This window comes from Chlorocebus sabaeus, chromosome 21 (genome assembly GCF_047675955.1).
Source record: "Chlorocebus sabaeus isolate Y175 chromosome 21, mChlSab1.0.hap1, whole genome shotgun sequence".
NCBI classification, from domain to species: domain Eukaryota; kingdom Metazoa; phylum Chordata; class Mammalia; order Primates; family Cercopithecidae; genus Chlorocebus; species Chlorocebus sabaeus.
The window spans coordinates 26904779-26922659 of NC_132924.1; the positions used below are offsets into that span (position 1 = coordinate 26904779).

General features: G+C 42.3%; 1 protein-coding gene across 1 annotated transcript in view; it reads right to left on the minus strand.

Moving 5' to 3' along the window:
- NPSR1 (neuropeptide S receptor 1) overlaps window positions 1-17881 on the minus strand; it is a 234422-nt gene that overhangs the window by 46380 nt on the left and 170161 nt on the right. Inside the window, exons 5-6 of the mRNA XM_073008644.1 lie at window positions 10762-10963; window positions 3953-4029 (exon numbers count right to left, since the gene is read on the minus strand). Coding sequence (XP_072864745.1) covers window positions 3953-4029; window positions 10762-10963 — 279 coding nt within the window. The remainder of the gene's footprint in view (window positions 1-3952; window positions 4030-10761; window positions 10964-17881) is intronic.

Here is a 17881-nt window from a genome sequence, read left to right on the forward strand (position 1 = left end):
TGCGTTCCATTTATGAATAAGATATAGAGAACATATAAGCTTTTGAGAATACCAGCTGCCCTCATTCCAGGACGAGGTCACTAACAGTAACTAAAAAATAGATATAATGGAGATATAAAACTATGTTAAAGAACAAAAAGTGGCGGTAGCCATTTCCACCTTTAGGAGGGAGTAATGGCACACTCTGTATCAGTGGGAAACAGAGCTCTAAGTGGCTTTGTACGGTTTCAAGGACTGGAAGTCAGGGGAGCCCAAGACTGCAAGGACTGGCCTATGCAGTAGCAGGAGACATAGGAACTTTGGAGAGAACCAGGAACTTAGCCTCTCTGGGGGGAGGCATGCTGAGGAAGGTGCTGAGCAAGGGCGGTGCTGCTGTGGAGGGAACAGGAGAGCTGTAGGAGGTGAGACAGTGAGAGTGAGTGCTCAGAGGGACGAGCAGGGAGGAGCATGTCAGACCCACGGAATTGGCAGAAATCACACGACAGGGGTTTATACCAATCTGATTCGTCTGAAAGTACAGGAAGACCTCGGCTACCTCCATAAAATTGGTCTCCACACTGCCAGTCATGACTCAGCCTTTAGATTTTACATATATTGAAACAAAACCTTCAGGAGATGAGGTAGGAATAGCTCTCTGAAGGCAGAGCTCTAGAGGGAGTGTCCTGGAAGGGAAGCCACACACAAGACCCTGAGTTTGTGTTTTCGATTTTTAAAAAGTCTTGTCTTTATGTGTGCACTCAATATGTGTGTATCTAAATACCAGTTGTGTCACATGCTACCCGTGAAAACAAGCAAACTGCTTAAGCTTTGGGCCTGTCTTCTGTCTGTGAGAGACAGTAACAACACCTTGAAGAGTTGTGGATTAACTCATTTCCTGTTTAGAAAAAAAAAAAAAAAGCACAGCTCACTGCCAGTGCAGTATTCTCAAATGGGAAATGGGTTAAATGGGAAATGGGCAATCGGCCATAGGTGAAATGGAGCAAACAGGAAACGAGTTAAAGGGAAGAACACAAGGAAAAGACCTAGCAGTGGCTGACAGGAGCTGCTCCGTCTGTCCCTCTGTCTTCTCTGTTTGTGTTGAGAGATGAATGGACGATGGCTTTGAGTGGGCCTTAGAAGGTGTAAGCATGATGTTTATACAGAGAAGTGCATGGCAAATATGTTTGTGGGTGCTGAGTTGATGGTTTTAAAAAATGAATGTACATATATACATCTAGGATAATATTGGCTGTTTACTCAGGCTAAAGGGCCACAGGGCTATTGTTTCAATTATATGATTTAGGTAATTGTAGAAAATTTTTACATATGGCTAAGTGAAAAATAGAAGAAAATAAAAATCAACTAAAATTCGACCACTCAGAGATAATTGCAATAACATTGATAACATTTAGCTTCTTGATATTTTCCATTTCCCTCTCTCTCTAGCTATCATCTATCTATACATGCACATATATATTCTGCTAAGTAAAAATATGTGCACATATCTATAAAAGGGATACCATACTGCTTTCCTTTTCTTAATGTACTATATTGGAGAAATATTTCTATGGCAATAAGTACACTCTATATATTAATTTTTAGAGCTGTAGTGTTTAATTGTATGGCTATATAATTATTATACTCAGTTCTCTCATTGTAGGGTATTCAGATCTTTTCAGTTATTCATGATTATAAACAATATTTCTTATATTTGTTTCCTTTCTCTTTCTTTCTCCCCCTCTCGCCTCTCTTCCTCTCCCTATCTTTCCTTTCCTTTCTCTTCCTTCCTTCCTTTTTCCTTCCTTCCTTCCTTTCTTTTCTTTCCTCACTCTTTCTTTCTCCCTTTTTCTATCTTTTGTTCTTCCTTTCATAAGGAGTGTATTTCCTTGTAGCATATGGTACAACAATCTAATGTATGATTATTTCCTTATGGGCAGTTGTCTCAACATTAGTAATTAAACAGTTTCAATTTCTCTATCAGTTTAAAATACTTCATCACATTCTAAATTCCTGAAGTTTCCTTTAGCATTTCAGTTCTGTTGGAATTCCCTGTCCATATAATTCTCTTTCAATGATTATAGTATTATAATTATAGTACTTACGGAATTTATTTGATATTTGATAGAGGAAGGATGCCTTCATCCAATTTTTTTTCAGACAAATATTCTGACTTTTAACCAAAGCCAATTGCACTGAATAGAATGAATTCACTTGTGTTTATTCTCTCTGATTGCTTTTGCTCTTCCAGAAAAACCAGGGTGTGGACACTGCACCAGTGGAAGGGAAGCACTAGGATCTGCATGGGGGCTGGAATTAGCCCCAAGCTGAATGACTGGGTCTTTGTGGGTTGAAAATTTCCAAGCAGCCTAAGCACATCTCTTGGTTACACTGGTCAGTCAGTGTGAAGGTCAGCCACCTATGACTCTGTGTCTCACTGGACCAGATTGTCAAACCTGGTTGAACATTAAAAATACCTGAAGAGCTTTTCCGAAATAATGATGTCCATGCCCCACTCCAGACAGAGTGAATCAGAATCTGTCAGGGAATGGTGTCTGAGTTTTGGTGCATTTTAAAAGCTCCCCAGGCAATTCTACTGTATAGCCAGGGCCAAGACCCAAGGCCCTAGACTATAAGTTGCCTATAGTCAGGAACCATGCTATTCATTCATTTGTCATTCCCAGTCCCTTGTACCACTCCTGACATGCAGAAGAACACTGAGGAATTGAACCGAATTCAGGTGAAGAACCCAGACTTACATATCTCTACTCATTCTTCTAGGGAAAAAGACACAGGTTATCAGTGCCCAGTAATACTTGTGCATCCTCTTGGCGGCCTCACAGTCTTATTGGAAAAAGTAGCTTTAAGAGGGAGAAAACAAGCTCTGTCTTGGTCCGACAAAAGTTTAACTCACAGTCTGAAAAGAGGAGGGCTTAGGGAGAATCCAGTCTATCCCCTTATTTTAACGCCTTGGAGCCCAGGGATTATGTAACTTTGCCAGGTGGCACAGCTCTTTGTGGCACATCTGGAACAGAAAGCAGCTCTTCTTATTTCAGATATTTGTGGTACAACTTGTTGTCCTTGTGTGAGTGCATATAGTTGTGAGTATGCATTGTTAGTGTGTGTGAGACTGAGTGTGTGAAGGTGTGTGTATTTGTGTATATGAACCTACGTTGTGTGTATGTGTGTGCACGAGGAGCGGGAGGGGTGTGTAACCTGAGAGGATCCAGTCTCCTTCTGCAGAGCTATGACATTACAACAAACAGAAAACTAGAAGCCCTTTCTTCTTTTGGTCCCTTGGTTTGCTGTGTTTTCTCCAGATTGACCTTGGTCAGGTCCAGTAATGTTTTCCTGGGAACCAGGACAGGCTTCCAGGGCTCAGAGTCTACTGCGTACAAGGGGCTCTGCATTCAGGTTTACTGAGAAGGAACTTGGGGGAAGGTTGTAGTAGGTGGTCTTAGGCTTGATCTGGTTTGAATTGGTGTGTCAGGGCAGCTGGGAAAGAATGAACCACCTTGCCTTTACTGGCTTAGGGTCCAGGATTATTCTATGGACAAATGGCAGCTTTATGTACCTGAAAATTCAAGACAATCAGAAAAGCCTATCCTCATCTTTGCTGAAGGTGTGATGTCCTTCTTGGACAGTGTCTCTTTTCATATCTATGTCCTCCAAGGTGCTTCTTTGCCAGAACTGAGGCTGGGGTAACCCTTGGATCCTAGCTCAAAGGCTAACTCTCTGCTGGCATAGTTTGGCCAGGTCCAAAGTGCCCCCTTCCTTCTCCTAAATTTCAGGGAGATCACATGGGGGACGACAGAGCCTGCCTGTGATAGCCTTTGGTGGGTCTGGTCTGTCGGCTGGGTCCTGATATGATCCTGTATGCTCGCGTATCAAGGAATCCCCAGCTCACATTTGCTAGAGGAAAACCTCTGGAGAAGCAAATTAGCTAAGAATTGGGCCATGCAGAGTAGAGACTTACCTGAGCAGTTGGAAATCGCTGTTTCGTAGATTTTGCTTTTAATCCAAATAGTTCGGATCACAATGCCATACATGACGCTGCAGAAAGAACCAAAGGTAGTATTAAAGTGGCTGGTGGATCTCTACTGTGAGGACACAGAGAAGACCACTCCCACCTCCCCGAGTGCAAGGTGCAAAGGGAGGAATCTTTTCACCATGCCTGTCCCCCTATACTTGCTGTTTATAGACTCACAACTGAAAGTGAACATGAGGATCCATTGGATGGAGTCACTTCTTTCTTAAGTGAGGAGGCTAAGACCTAGTAAAGTTATGCAGTTTCCTCAAGGTAACCCAAATGGTTTGAAGGAGAGCTGTGATTAGAATCCAAAAACAGGCCTTAGAGTCAGAAAAGACTTGGGTCTCCTCTAATACTTGCCTGTTGTACAATCCTGACTTTAGTGACATCTTTTAAGTGACGTCTATGATCCCTGACTCTGGCATTCATGGCTTTGTGTGATCCTCACCCCTTTAGTGTGGGAAGAGCCGGTGACTTGCCTCTAATCGATGCAGAGTGGCAAAGGGGATGGGACTGATTACATAGAGTGTAGCGCCTGTCTTGTTGGTGTCTCTCCCCATTGCTGGTTTTGAAGAAGCAAGGTGCCATGAACCCCACAGCTGCAAGAAAATGAATTCCACAAAGGACCTGAGGGAGCTTGGAAAAGAGCCTTTCCCATTCTAGCCTCTGATGACCCCCTGCCCTGGATAAACAACTTGATGACTGCCTTGCCTGAGCAGGGGACCCGGTTAAGCCATGGCCAGATTCTTGACCCACAGAAACTGTGAGATGATAAATGTATCTTGCTTTAAGTCATTAGGTTTGTGGTAATTTGTAAAGGAGTAATAGATAACTACTACACTGAGTCTCAGCTGAGGTTCTACAAAATGGTGTTAGCAATACAGACCTCTTGAACTTTTTGAGTATCAGATGTGACAATATTTAAAGTGCCAAGGACAGTGCTGGAAAATTAGTGGGGATTAATTTCCTTTCTCCTCTTTCTTGTCTATTTTTTTTACACTATATCACACCAATTCTTACATGATTTAATCTGTGCCTAACAGGAAAACAAAATGTTAATGATTCAAAAGTGTCAAGAAGTTTTGTATCCTGGGTACTCTTTGATAAATATAAAAACTACTCCTCTTTAATATTACTTGATATTTTGACTACATGAAGCACCTTGGCAAAAAACTTTGGGACACAGCAATGCTTTATTTTAAAACTATGTATCTTCCCTCTTGAGAATCATTAGTTTAAAAAAAAATCAAAGCTTCAGTTTGCAGTAGCTGACAAAGCACTAATTGCTTTTAATGATCTTTAGAATATAACTTAATTCATGGCAATGTTAAAATCTCTGCTGCTTATTGCCTTTTCCCATTCTTGCTCAGCGAACCCTTCTGAGTGCTCCAGGAGAGCTCGGGGACTTTTTGGAGCATCTCCATTCTTTCCCACATAATTGCCCAGGGACTTTTTTTTTTTTTTCTTTTGCAATTTGTATGCCTGCAGTAAAGAAAAAATGAGAAAAATGTTATTAGTGAGTTCAATCCTAAGTTGAATATTTGCTAGAACAGGGAAACGTCTTCCCCAGAAAGTGAAATACTGTGCAAGGTAAGGCTACACCCACCATGGAAAGTTAATGGTTATGTCAATTGCAACCCCAGTATATAATTGACCAATAAGTCAAATATTTATGACTGTCGACCACGTACACAGAAGAAAGGTTAAGAAATGTCTTATGCTTTAGGGATTTGGGCCTAAGTCACCCCCTCTTTTTACTTAGGGCCAATCAGATGAGTGAGAACCAGTACCAACTTTTCAGTTAGCATGGCAAACACCTAATAACTAGGGTATTATTGCCAAACCAGGCTACTTCTTGGAGCGTAGCAATCAAGCATCAAAGAGACATCTGCGTTGCTGTTTATCACCACCAGTGTTTTGCTCTGTCACCCAGGCTGGAGTGCAGTGTCAGGATTGTAGCTCACTGCAGCCTTGACCTCCCACCTCAGCCACCTGAATAGCTGGAACTACCAGTGTGTGCCACCCTGCTCAGATAATTTTTGTATATTTTCTAGAGACAGGGTTTCACCATGTTGCCAGGCTAGTCTTGAACTCCTGGGCCCAAGATATCCACCTGCCTAGGCCTCCCAGAGTGCTGAAATTACAGGTGTGAGTCACCACACTTGGCTTTGTCTCTTTTTCTTTAGCTGATCAATCAGATTGCGGATAAGTTTTCTGGATTGTCTCAGCAAAATGACTCCATAATCTGTACCTTCCTCTCCATCCAGGCTTTCAGCATTAGTGGAGACCCTTACAATCTCTCTTTATTCATTTTGATGACCACTTTTATTGTGGGCCCTGTGATCCTCTTTGACCTTGGACCTCATGCCCATGGACAGTGCTGGCCAGGTCCCTGGGGCCCTTTTACCCACCATGGCTGTGTATTCTATCTGCAGGGCTGCACCAACCTGGCATGAGGCTTTCCCACAGTGTGATCCCATTTCCTAAGCAAAATAAATGAATTTTTCTCACATATGACAAGTCAATGATCCATGACTAATGTGCTTTTTTCCACTTATTTTTTTGTGATTGTCGGTCATGAATCTCTTCTGCTTTTACCTTTATCTTACAAAGATGAAAATGATGAGAGAATGAGAAATCAATTAGGTAGGAAGAAAATAAGCACAGCTAAAGTAAAGCGATTACACTGGGGCTAATAACCTCCCCAGCAACAATTAGACAGTTATGTCAAGCGAATTTCAAAACAACTCCTGTTGTTTTGACCCAGAAAAACAACACATTGCCTTTGCTGTCAGTCACTATGGTTTCAACTCCTGGGAGCCTGATTTAGTGGATGATAGAAGAGCTACATCTTTATTCATACACAGCTCTCATGAGAGTTTGCCACCAAAAATACAACTACCTCTCTCTCTCTCTCTTTCCCTCTCTCCCTTTCTTTCCCCCTCCTCTTTATTTTCTCCCTTTTTTCTTTCCTCTCACATATATTTATGGAGGAGCTATCATATGCCAAAAACTGATCTAGGCATTAGATAGCCAGAAATTTCTATATTAGCAGCACATGTACATGTGTGTTTGTGTGTGTGTGTGTGTGTGTGTATGTGTGTGAGAGACAGAGAGAGAATGAGAGAGGGAGAGAAAGAGTAGAGAGAGTGACATGACACATCTGTTGTTTGGTGCAATTTATTGCATTATTCATTCAATCTAATATTCACCAACTGTTTAGTGCGTGCTGGATGTGCAGTTCAGAAATGAAGAGGCCACAGTCCCTGCACTCATGAGATACAGTCACACTACCATGAAGTCTAGATGATGACATGGACAAAGTGAGGTTGGAGGTTAAGGAGTGAGGACCTGAGGTGCCTCTTGGTTCGGGGTTGGCAAGGGAAACTCTACTGTGGAGTTGGTATTGGAAATGAGACACAAAGGATGTGAACTAGTTGGCTGAAACAAGGCCAGGTGAGCTTGGCAGAGTGTTCAGGCCTGGGAGTGATGCACATGGGCCAGAGGGATGTTTGTTCCATAGCTGGAGTTGGGAGTGCAGGTGAGGTATCAGCAGCTCACTGTGAAGCAGGCAGGGAATCTTTGAAAAAGACAAGTGGATCTTGTCCTAGCAGATACTGAATGCATATGAAGCTGGGCAATAAGTAAAACAATGAGGTATTTGTGGCAGAAAAGCTGCTAAGTTAGTTATTTGTGCTTTTTCTTTTTTTCTATTATGTCAATCACTACTATTATGTCAATCACTACTATTAATAATCGAAAACAAAATAAAACCATACTCAATATAGAGGCAAATGACAAATTGGGAGAAATATTCACAACATATGCAAAAAGAAAAAGGTTATTGTATATATAATATTTCTAAAGATAGAGAATAGAGAAAATAAAAACATTTAAACAAGAAAAGTAGCATTACTTTCAATGACAAAATCTGCAATTACTTTTGCACCAACCTAAGAAGTACTTTAAAAAAAAATGACAATCAGCATATAAAATATACTTAATCTTATTTGTAATGAAAGAAATGCAAAATAAAACAACTAAGGTATTTTTTTTTTCCTATCAATTTGGTAAATGTAGCATATGTAGCATGCATGAAGGACAATGAGGCATGGTGAACAACATGAGTGAACACTTTCCTTGAGCTGTTTTCTTTGTCTATTTAAGCTTGAAATGAAGAATTTAATCTTACAGCATTGAGCCCGGGGGCCAGACTATAGGCAATAAAGAAAGAATAAGAGTTGAACCTTATCTCTGAGATGAAATTGTAGCACCTATGCCAGGTACTCGTTGGAAACAAGTTCCTCCCAAAATTCCCCCCAGGGCCTGGTCTTGTTTGAGAAGACAGTTGTTGCTGAAGGAGGTGGAGGATGTTAGTCCCCCAGAGAGAAGTTCTTTCTTCACCAGGGGGAGCTACGAAAGAGGGAAGGTGATGAAAGAGAAGCCTCTTGTCAGGTAGGAAATGCTTCAGAGAAGCTCAAGGATAGCTGGAGGTCATGGCTGAGTTTTCATGACTGTCACAGCTGGAAGCAAGGAGCTAGGATCAGGCCTTACAGAGGCCTTAGTTTGGTGAGAGCTGAGGGAAATTTTTGAAATCATTTCCTTCAATCAGCAAACACATTGTATTTTGCCCTTTCAAGGACACGAAAAAAAAACACACTGGCTATCCTGTAGGCAAGTTCGAGGAGAAGTCCTGGTGGAAAAAGCAGCCCAAATAATGGGGAAATCATAGATGCAGGACAACCTGAGCTGCATGGTCCACATGCTGCAGCATCCGCTCTGCTGAGCAGGGACTTTGACTGGAGCTCATTTCTTGAACTGATGGGAAATCAATCAGCAGTGAAGCCAGGACATGCGCTGCCACTGAAATCGATGCCTCAGTTGCTAAGGGTGACACAAGACGCTTCCTTCCAAATGCTCTCTGACCACTCCGGCTCACTTGCCTGTTACTTACCTTGGGTGGTTGTCTAAATAACCTTCTCTCCTTCAAACTTCCTCTCAAGCTCAGCTTGATGGAGTGGAGGGCAATAAGTCAAAATAAAGTGTAGGTGTTAAGTTGTCCATTCAGCAGAGATGACTGGACAACACCCCATCTCGGAAAGGCTGCTGGGTTGGCTATTGAGGTCACTCTGTGCTTGCCCATCTCAATCTCTGATGCGGGGGTAGGAGCAAGGCAATTACTTCTTTTAGTCTTAATTCTACTCTTACGAAAAATTCAGGGGTTTGACCATATGATGGATAACATTTCTCCCAGCTATAGTATTTTATGAGACTAAAGATGAATAATGAGCAAGCAAAGGTGACTCCTACCATATCAGAAAACACTTGAAAAGCATGCCACCAGCTTAGTAATTAAAGAAATGCATGTTAAAACAATGAAATACTTTTTAAACTCTGAGGTTGGCAAAGATTTAGTAAGGAAATAGTGCTACCTTCCATTGGATCAGGGGAGCAAAAAACAAGAGCCCTTGTATGGTGTTGCCCAGAATATACCTTTTCTACAAGTGATCTTAGCTAACAGGCCAAGGAACAATACAGCTTTTCTCAAGGGCAGCTTGTGACTATGCATCGAAAGTTTTAAAATGTGCATCACCTTCGATCTATACCTTTGATCTAGTAATTCCATGAGAATGAGTTATGAGGAAATAACCAGAGACTCATGTACAGTTTTAAGTACAAAGATTTTTATCACAGCTGTCTTTACACTATCAAAAACAAAGGTTGATCTTCCTTTGCTTTGATGTGTTATATGACACACTATGACTGGCTTAGAGGTACTCAAAAGGCGCAGGATCATCATGGCCCAAGGATATACACAATGTGCCAGGTCTCTCCCTGTAGTCTCCCACCCCATCCACACATGCAGAGCCCATTTCAGAGGGTGATCCTGCCACATGGCCAAGTGAGACCCTACCTTGACCAGGTTGTTGTGCTAATCTCTGTTAAAAGACCATCTACAGCTCACCATTGACTGCAGGACAAAGGACACTCTACGACTTTTTTGCCAAGATCATTCACAACTGAGCCTCCCCCAGCCACTGGAAGGAGCTCACTGCCAACTTCTGTCCCATTGGCACTGTCTACATGTCCACTCTGCCCCTACACTCACTCCGATTTCTGGTCATCAGAGTCTGCTTCCTCCCCACTTCTCCCTTATCCTTTCTGAATCATTTCCTCCTTCAATGGTGGCTTCCAAAATATATTCCCTGGCATTATGTGACTCCACTGCATACACAATTTAGCATATTAGTGCATACTGAGTTTTGTGTTCAGTTTGTTTCAAGTATATCTATCTTTTCATTTACAAAATCACTAAAGTTGTAATTTGCCTTATATTTGGAAGGCTGCAAGATATAAAAGAAATAATATGGTATGAAATCAGAAAAACCTGGATATCAATCCTGTTTGATGTTGAGTAAGTTACTTAACCACTCTGAGCTTGAGTTTCATTATTCATTAAATTGGGACAATGGTAATTGTTTCACAGGGTTGTACTGTGGCTAATGTGATAACTGTTAGCTGTTTGGCATAATGCCTGCCCTCTATACCCAGTAATTGTTAATTCCCTTCTCCTTACTCTACTTTGAAGAAATTGGGCTTACCCTATAGTAGCTACACATAAAATCTTGTGGCCTGGCCAGCTCCCCCTAGGGCACTAGAAAAAATGGGCCTGTAGGGGAGGAGAGCAGCTGGCAAAGCAGGAAAGCTCCCTGCCCAACCACCCCCTGTGTGGTCCTGGCCTGACAGCTTCTTACCTGATGATTGTCAGAGGGATGAAGTACACCAGGAAGGCCACAATGGTCATGTACGGGGTCCAGTAGGAGTCGTCAGGCCACAGGGCCCAGCACTGCACTTCACCGTTGGAGAGTGTCCTCTTCCCAAATATGATCAGGGTGGGAATGGAGAACAGGAAAGACAGGCTCCAGGCAATCACAATGAGGACCCTGGCTTGCTTTTCTGCCCAAAGAGAAGAGAGGGATGTCTGGGTATGTGGCAACAATTTTGAGGACCACAATAGAGTCTGCTATAGAAAAGGATCACTGTGGGGCAGCCACCCTGGACCTCACAGAACCTCCCAGAGCCTCAGTTTCCTCATATGTAAACAGGGAGACAGTACCTCCATACAGAGTCAATGTGAAGATTATAAAGGAAAGCTTGAACAGAAGCTAGCACATTGCCTGGCCTAAGGTTGGTGCTTCTTCTTTCCTGATTTCCTCATCTGACTTGAGATGTTGACACATTCATTCCTGCAGTATTAGGGAGCTCAGTTTGTACCATGTACATTTAGTAAATTGCGGTGCAAATGCTGAGTTGTGTCTACCCATATGCAGTCACTAACTTATTACGAGGCAGGGCTACAGCCTTTGGTCCGCGTGGCATCCTTTCACTATACCCAGCACTGCAAAGCACTGGGACAGTTTTTGAGAATTATTTGCCAAATGGGAAGGAACCCTCTTTTTTTTTTTTTTTTTTTTTTTGGTAGGAACATGGGTGGACTTATAAGGCAGAGAAAGAACACTGAACTTTGTTCTGGAGAGTAGGCGCATTCAAAACCAGCCCAGAAACCTGGTAGCTATGTCTGCACACTGGATTTCAGTTGCAATATTCTGACCTTGGCTAAATCACGCAGTCTCAGCCTCATCTTTTCTTTAAATTGGTATAAAAAATACCTGCTCTAGCCACCTCAGCAGGTTATGATGGGGCTGGAGAGAGACAATTAATATATAAGCAAGCACCTTTAAAACACACCCGTTGTTATGATGTGATGCTTTCTGTCAAGCTGTTGTTGAAGCTGTCATCTTAATCCCTCACCTAGCTGGGCTTTCTGTGCTCACTGGCTCTGGGACCTTCTTCCAGAAACAGGAGGCCACCTTGCTCCCCTACTTTCAACTTGGAAAGCAGGCATGTGTCTTTGGGTGGGGTTGGAATGTAGAGTCAGGTGGTGTCTTCGAACAGTGTGTTGGCTCTGGTCGAGTAGCTATAAGAAGTGAGAAAAATCTAGAGGAAACTAGGGACTCTATTAAAATCTAAACCTGAAATATTTAGAAGAATAATATCTAGGGTTCTGTTCTTGCTGAATTATATGCACTGAAAAGAGATACTAGATTCATGTAGAAAAGAGTTGTCATGGCCCACTGAGCAAGCAGGAGTCTTGGGGTAGAATTATAACAGCAATCTGATTAAGGTCTTTCTTGTTCCTTACATGCAACCGGTAATCCACTGGGGATAGGGGGAGAGGTTTTCCTGCCTGCGTTTGGAAACTCAAGCCCCTTGATGTTAGTGATGACTCATAGGTGACCGACACATTAAGTGGTAAACATTGGTCAATTTAGTTAATTACATAAAAATTAGTAATTAAAATCCTAGACAACAATAAAAAACCCAAATTCTCAAGAGGATTTCAAGTATTTTCTCCCTAGGTGGGCTTGCTTCAATTAGGAAGTCCAGCAGAGGTACCAACCCTTCTGCTTTCTATCCTCATCTGCTAGTCCTCGTCCTCCCCCAGGTCGCTATCCACATTGGGGTCTCTCCAGAGCTGCGGTACAGGGAACCAGGGAGGAGGAAGGGGATAGAGTTCTCGCTTGACTGCTGCTGTCATCAGAGGGCTTTGTGCACTCTGTGCCTGGCTGCATCCAAAGTTGATTCTTGGTCCCCTGAGGAACTTCTCTGGGTCCTTTGGAAATTCTCCTGTGGGGTCTCGCTGGTGGCCACTTGCTTGACTTGGGCAGTGACGTTCCACCCTCCCTGGTAACCTCCAGGGAGGCCTCTCTCTCTGGCAGAAATGTCTGGGGCAGGATCTTTTTTAACACAGCCTCAGGCAAACTTCGCGATGCAGATTCTACATCAGCCCCCTGGGCTAGGACCACAGCGCCAACCAGCCTCTCTTCAACGGTCTCAGGTGTGATGTAGTCATCGGTCCCCAATGCTCTCAAATACAGGGAACATGTCAAGCTCTGTGAGTCATCATGTGAAGCCCTCTCATTAGACTTAGTTTACGTAGACATTGAGTCACCTGTGATTAGGGCAGTATGAAAGGTGAAAGAGAGACTGAGAACAGTGTCGACATCTTCACTGGATGAGGGCCTTGGCCATATGGGCACAGGCATGGGGAAGGCATTGTAGAAGGTAGTCTAGACTGATAGCATGAGCATCAGAGAAACAGAGCAGGCATGTATGTGCAATACTGAAGGAGAAATGGCCTAGAGGTGGTCTAGAAAGGTAGGAAAATGTCTTCACCGCCACCACGCCATGAGGTATCTAAAAAGGAAGGTTGAGGAGCATCCTTTTGAGATATCTTAGGGGAATCAGCCACCTCAGGAGGCAGGAGGTGGGGACAGCCTCCCATTAGGAGGTTCATGGTATAGGGGAGCTGGTCCCTAAAGGAATAGAGAAAAACCGGGGGTGGAGAGAAGCAGTGGGAGTTCAGATTAGGAAAGAAGCCGGGTGGGATGAAGTGGGCAGGTGGTAGGACTGGAGGGGGTTCTTCTTGATGGTGGGGGTGTGAAGCCTGATGGGTTTCTATGGTCCTGGGTGACATTAGTAGCTGCCCCCTGTGCTCTTGTTCTTTCAATGGTTAGAATTCTAATGTTGTCTTCTATAGGTCCCAGGACACTTTTAAGGGCAACATGTGACTCCTGGGCCCCACCCAGTTTCCACCTGATGGGTAAACAGTGCATTCACTTTTGAGAGGGATGCACAGGGAAACAGATTAAGACAGTATAGCATCATAATTTAGAATCAACTCTACCAAGGTCTCCAAAGATGTTTCCCCAAAGGCCCAGCAGGGTACAGGCTTGGAACTGTTTTTCTCATACCGGCGCTGGGCTGCACTGGGAAAGCCCCACTCTCTTAGGTTGTGACGCAGCTGCCACAGCAGGGAGACTGATGGCCTTCCAGGCAGCTGAGCCCATTTGCCATGAAGAGTGACTTCTCAGGGCTGAAGGATCCAGGATCGAACAGATGAAACGCAGGTTTGCATATGAGGTAGACTGTCTCGTGTTTCTCACCCCCGGAAAGTCAGACTCCCTCTTCCATGTGCTCTTGTCCATTTCTGCACGTCTCTGCTGCTTAGCCTTCTTCTTTTCCATGTAACTAATTTACCTTTTTATAAAATCATGTAAGTTACACATATTGATTACAGAAACACTAGCAAATAAAAATAAACGAAAAGGAAAAAAATCCACAGTGGCACCCACCAGAAACGTCAAGTTTAAATTTTGATAATGCATGCATATATAATACATAGATTACACATTTAAAAATGAGATCACAATACAGATGCTACCTTGTAACCTAATTTTTTTCCTCTGAAAAGCCTGTTATGACCATCTTTTCCTGTTAAGAAATATGAATCTGTACAAGTGGCATTTTTTTTTTTTGGGTCGTAAGATCCTTTCTTCAAATACAATTTTATCTTGAACCCAGTATAGAAAAGTATAGAAAGCTCAGGTAGCTTCGGTTGAAACTGAGACAGTCAGCAACTCCCAGATCTGCCCTGGAGCAGGCCAGCAAAATGAGCCCTCTGGGAGTCAGTGTGGGAAGCACAATTGGAGAAGTACTGATAAATAATATTTTTTCTGAAGGTTATACCATACTCCAGTTTTATCAGTAGCCTATTATTATCTAAATTGTTTTCCATTTTTTGTTATAAATAATTTATATTCATCTATTTTTCCCAGTTCTAGTTATTCCTTAGGATAAACTCTTAGAAACAGAAGATTTATTAACTTTGGACAAATATTGTTACATTTCCCTCAAAAGTGCCTACTGTTTATGGCTGTCACTATAATCTTGCAATTCTTTAATTAGCGGTCAGAAGAACATTTTTAAATATTTTCTTTTCATTTATTTTTTATTTTTTATTATTTTTTTGACCAAGTCTCACTCTGTTGCCCAGGCTAGAGGGCTAGAGTGCAGTGGCGCGATCTCCACTCACTGCAACCTCCGCCTCCCAGGTTCAAGCAATTCTTGTGCCTCAGCCTCCTGAGCAACTGGGATTACAGGTGCGTGCCACCACGCCCGGCTAATTTTTGTATTTTTTAGTAGAGACGGGGTTTCACTATGTTGGCCAGGCTGGTCTCAAACTCCTGACCTCAAGTGATCCACCCGCCTCAGCCTCCCAAAGTGCTGGGATTACCGGCGTGGGCCACAGCACCTGGTCTCATTTATGTTTCTTTGTTTCCTGATAGTCTGTTCATGCCCTTTGCCCATTTACTCAATTAGAATGTTTTCATTTCTTTGCCAGACTTCTTTATAAAAAGGATATTTTTCTTTGCCTATTATATAAAAATATTCTCCATTTATAATTTTGCTTTTTAAGTTTGTTTATGAATATTTATTATGTATATAAATAATTTAAATTTTTATGTAGTAAAAAACTATATTTTCCTTGTTGTTTCTGCTTTTGATATGATTCCTGGAAAGGCCTTTCCTTCACTGAAATTATGAAGGTGTTACCCAAATATTCTTTTACTCTTTTTATGTTTAAAGTGTTAATTTTTTCAATCCAACTAAAATGTACTTTGTTATTAGCTATGGCGGGTGGTGATCTAATATTTTTAAAAAAGGCCAGACAGCTATTTCAACATATAGTATAATGACTAATTCATTTTTTGCCAACTGATTTGAAATTTTGTATGATTTATATGTGTTATTCCGGTTCCAGTATTATATCGTTTTAATTATCAAAATTTTGTATTATGTTTTAATATAACACTGCATATTTCTCTTCATTATTTTGATATTTGTCTAATTATTCTCATATTCATTTTTGGTGAAGAGCTTTAAAATTGTCAACTTTTCTGGAGTTGCTGGCTAAGAAAAATACTGCTTCAGTAAATAGCAGTAAAAAATAAATAAAACATAGCCTCCCCTCGCTTAAGCGGCCATTGCCTTGTGCCTGCACAGCTACATTTGACTCCCTCCTGGCTTCTCCCTGCTCCGTGACTCTCCCAGAGAGCCCAACGACTCTCCGGGAAATCTCTTCTTTCTAGGGCTTTCTCTCAGCTGAGCCGCATGTAAACCCCGAACCCCGCCTCTCAGCTGCCTTTAAGTTCTGACAAGCTGCGGCACTAAAATGACTTCCGCGTTGGGTTTCCTGGAACCTCTCGTTCCCCGTTCTCACCAGCTGCCCTCACCCTATGAACTTGTATCAGTTCATCCTCTACAAGGCCAGGAAGTTCTCCCAGGGGCTGAATTATACATTATACACTTGACTTCCGTGTTTCATCTGCTCCCTCGTGTGCTGGAAATTCTTAGACGTTTCTGGTATTTGGATGGCTTCTTTCCTTGACTCTCATTCCAGATGCAGGTCTCCCCCTGTTTTTACATTTCTTCAGTGACTTTCGTTGGGACTGGGCAGGGGAAGGGAGCTGGCTAATGTGTTTCTAGGCTTTCATCTTACCCAGAAACTATCGATGATGAGGAGTTTCCAAGCACCTAATGTTGAGCCTCTCTTAATTTTGTAGTGAGGAAATAAATTGTTTTACATCTTTAGAAAAAAACTATAATATTAATTGCTGCCTTTCTGATAATTTAGGACACTGTTCTTAATATTACACAGTGTCTCCCAGAACTAGACATATTTTCCATGAGCAAACAGTTAATTTTTTAACCTAGTGAATATGGTGACACATGTAATCCATCATGTCACCCTCTTGGCTATGGGTCTCAAGTCTGTACCTCTAACAAGTTTCCTGGGACTTCCCTCATGCAATTTCCTATACTTATTTTTCCTTCACTTCGATTTCTTCATCTTAAAATACTTTGGCGTCGATGTCCTTTTGTCCACTACATTCAATCCTTTCTGAAGTCGGCTAGGCATAAATAAATAGATGGATAAATAAGTGTATCATGGGCCAGGCGCAGTGTCTCACACCTTGTAATCCCAGCACTCTGGAAGGCCAAGTTGGATTGCTTGAGCCCAGGAGTTTGAGACCAACCTGGCCAACATGGTGAAACCCCATCTCTACTAAAAATACAAAAATTAGGGAGGCATGGTGGTGTGCACCTGTAATCCCAGCTACTTGGGAGGCTGAGGCACAAGAATCACTTGAACCTGGGAGGCAGAAGTTGCAGTGAGCTGAGATCACACTACTGCACTCCAGCCCGGGCAACAGAATGAGACTCTGTCTTAAAAAAAAAAAAAAAAAAAAAAAGTGTATCACAAATCCATGAATGTAAACCAAAAATAAAGTTATAAAGTCCCCCAACCATCTGAATGGATTTCCTCTTCAGTCAAGGCTCTTTTAAGATTTAACCTGAGGGGCTGTTCCAGGCCATGATGGGAAGTGGGCAGTGGGACATGTCTCATTATACCTCTCCAGCATTAACATCAACACAGACTTTAAGTCTGATGAGAAACGTTTTACAACCTAGTCTCCCTGCAGAGGAAAGCTGAAAGTTTCCTCTACAAATAAGAAGTTTGGTCTCCACAGTTCTTTATCTTAACTCAGACATTCCTTTCTATTGATCCCAGGTCTTTAGATAAACTCAACTAATTGTCAACCAGAAAAAATTTAAATCTACCTATAATCTGGAAGCTTCGCCCACGCACCCCACCCCACCCTACCCAACCCTGCCATTTTGGACCAACCCTAAGTATTTCCTAAATGTGTTTGATTGAAGTCTCATGTCTCTCTAAAATGTATAAAACCAAGCTGCACCCTGACCACCTTGGGCACAAATTCTCATGACCTCCTGAGGGCTTTGTCCATCGCCACTGATATTTCATTCAGAATAAACCTCTACAAATATTTTACAGAGTTTGACGCTTCATTGACACATCTTGCATACCTATGTCGTGAAATGTCTCTCCTATCTCCCCTGCCTCATCCATTTCTTGCCTCCCCTATCATAATAACTAGGACTTAATCC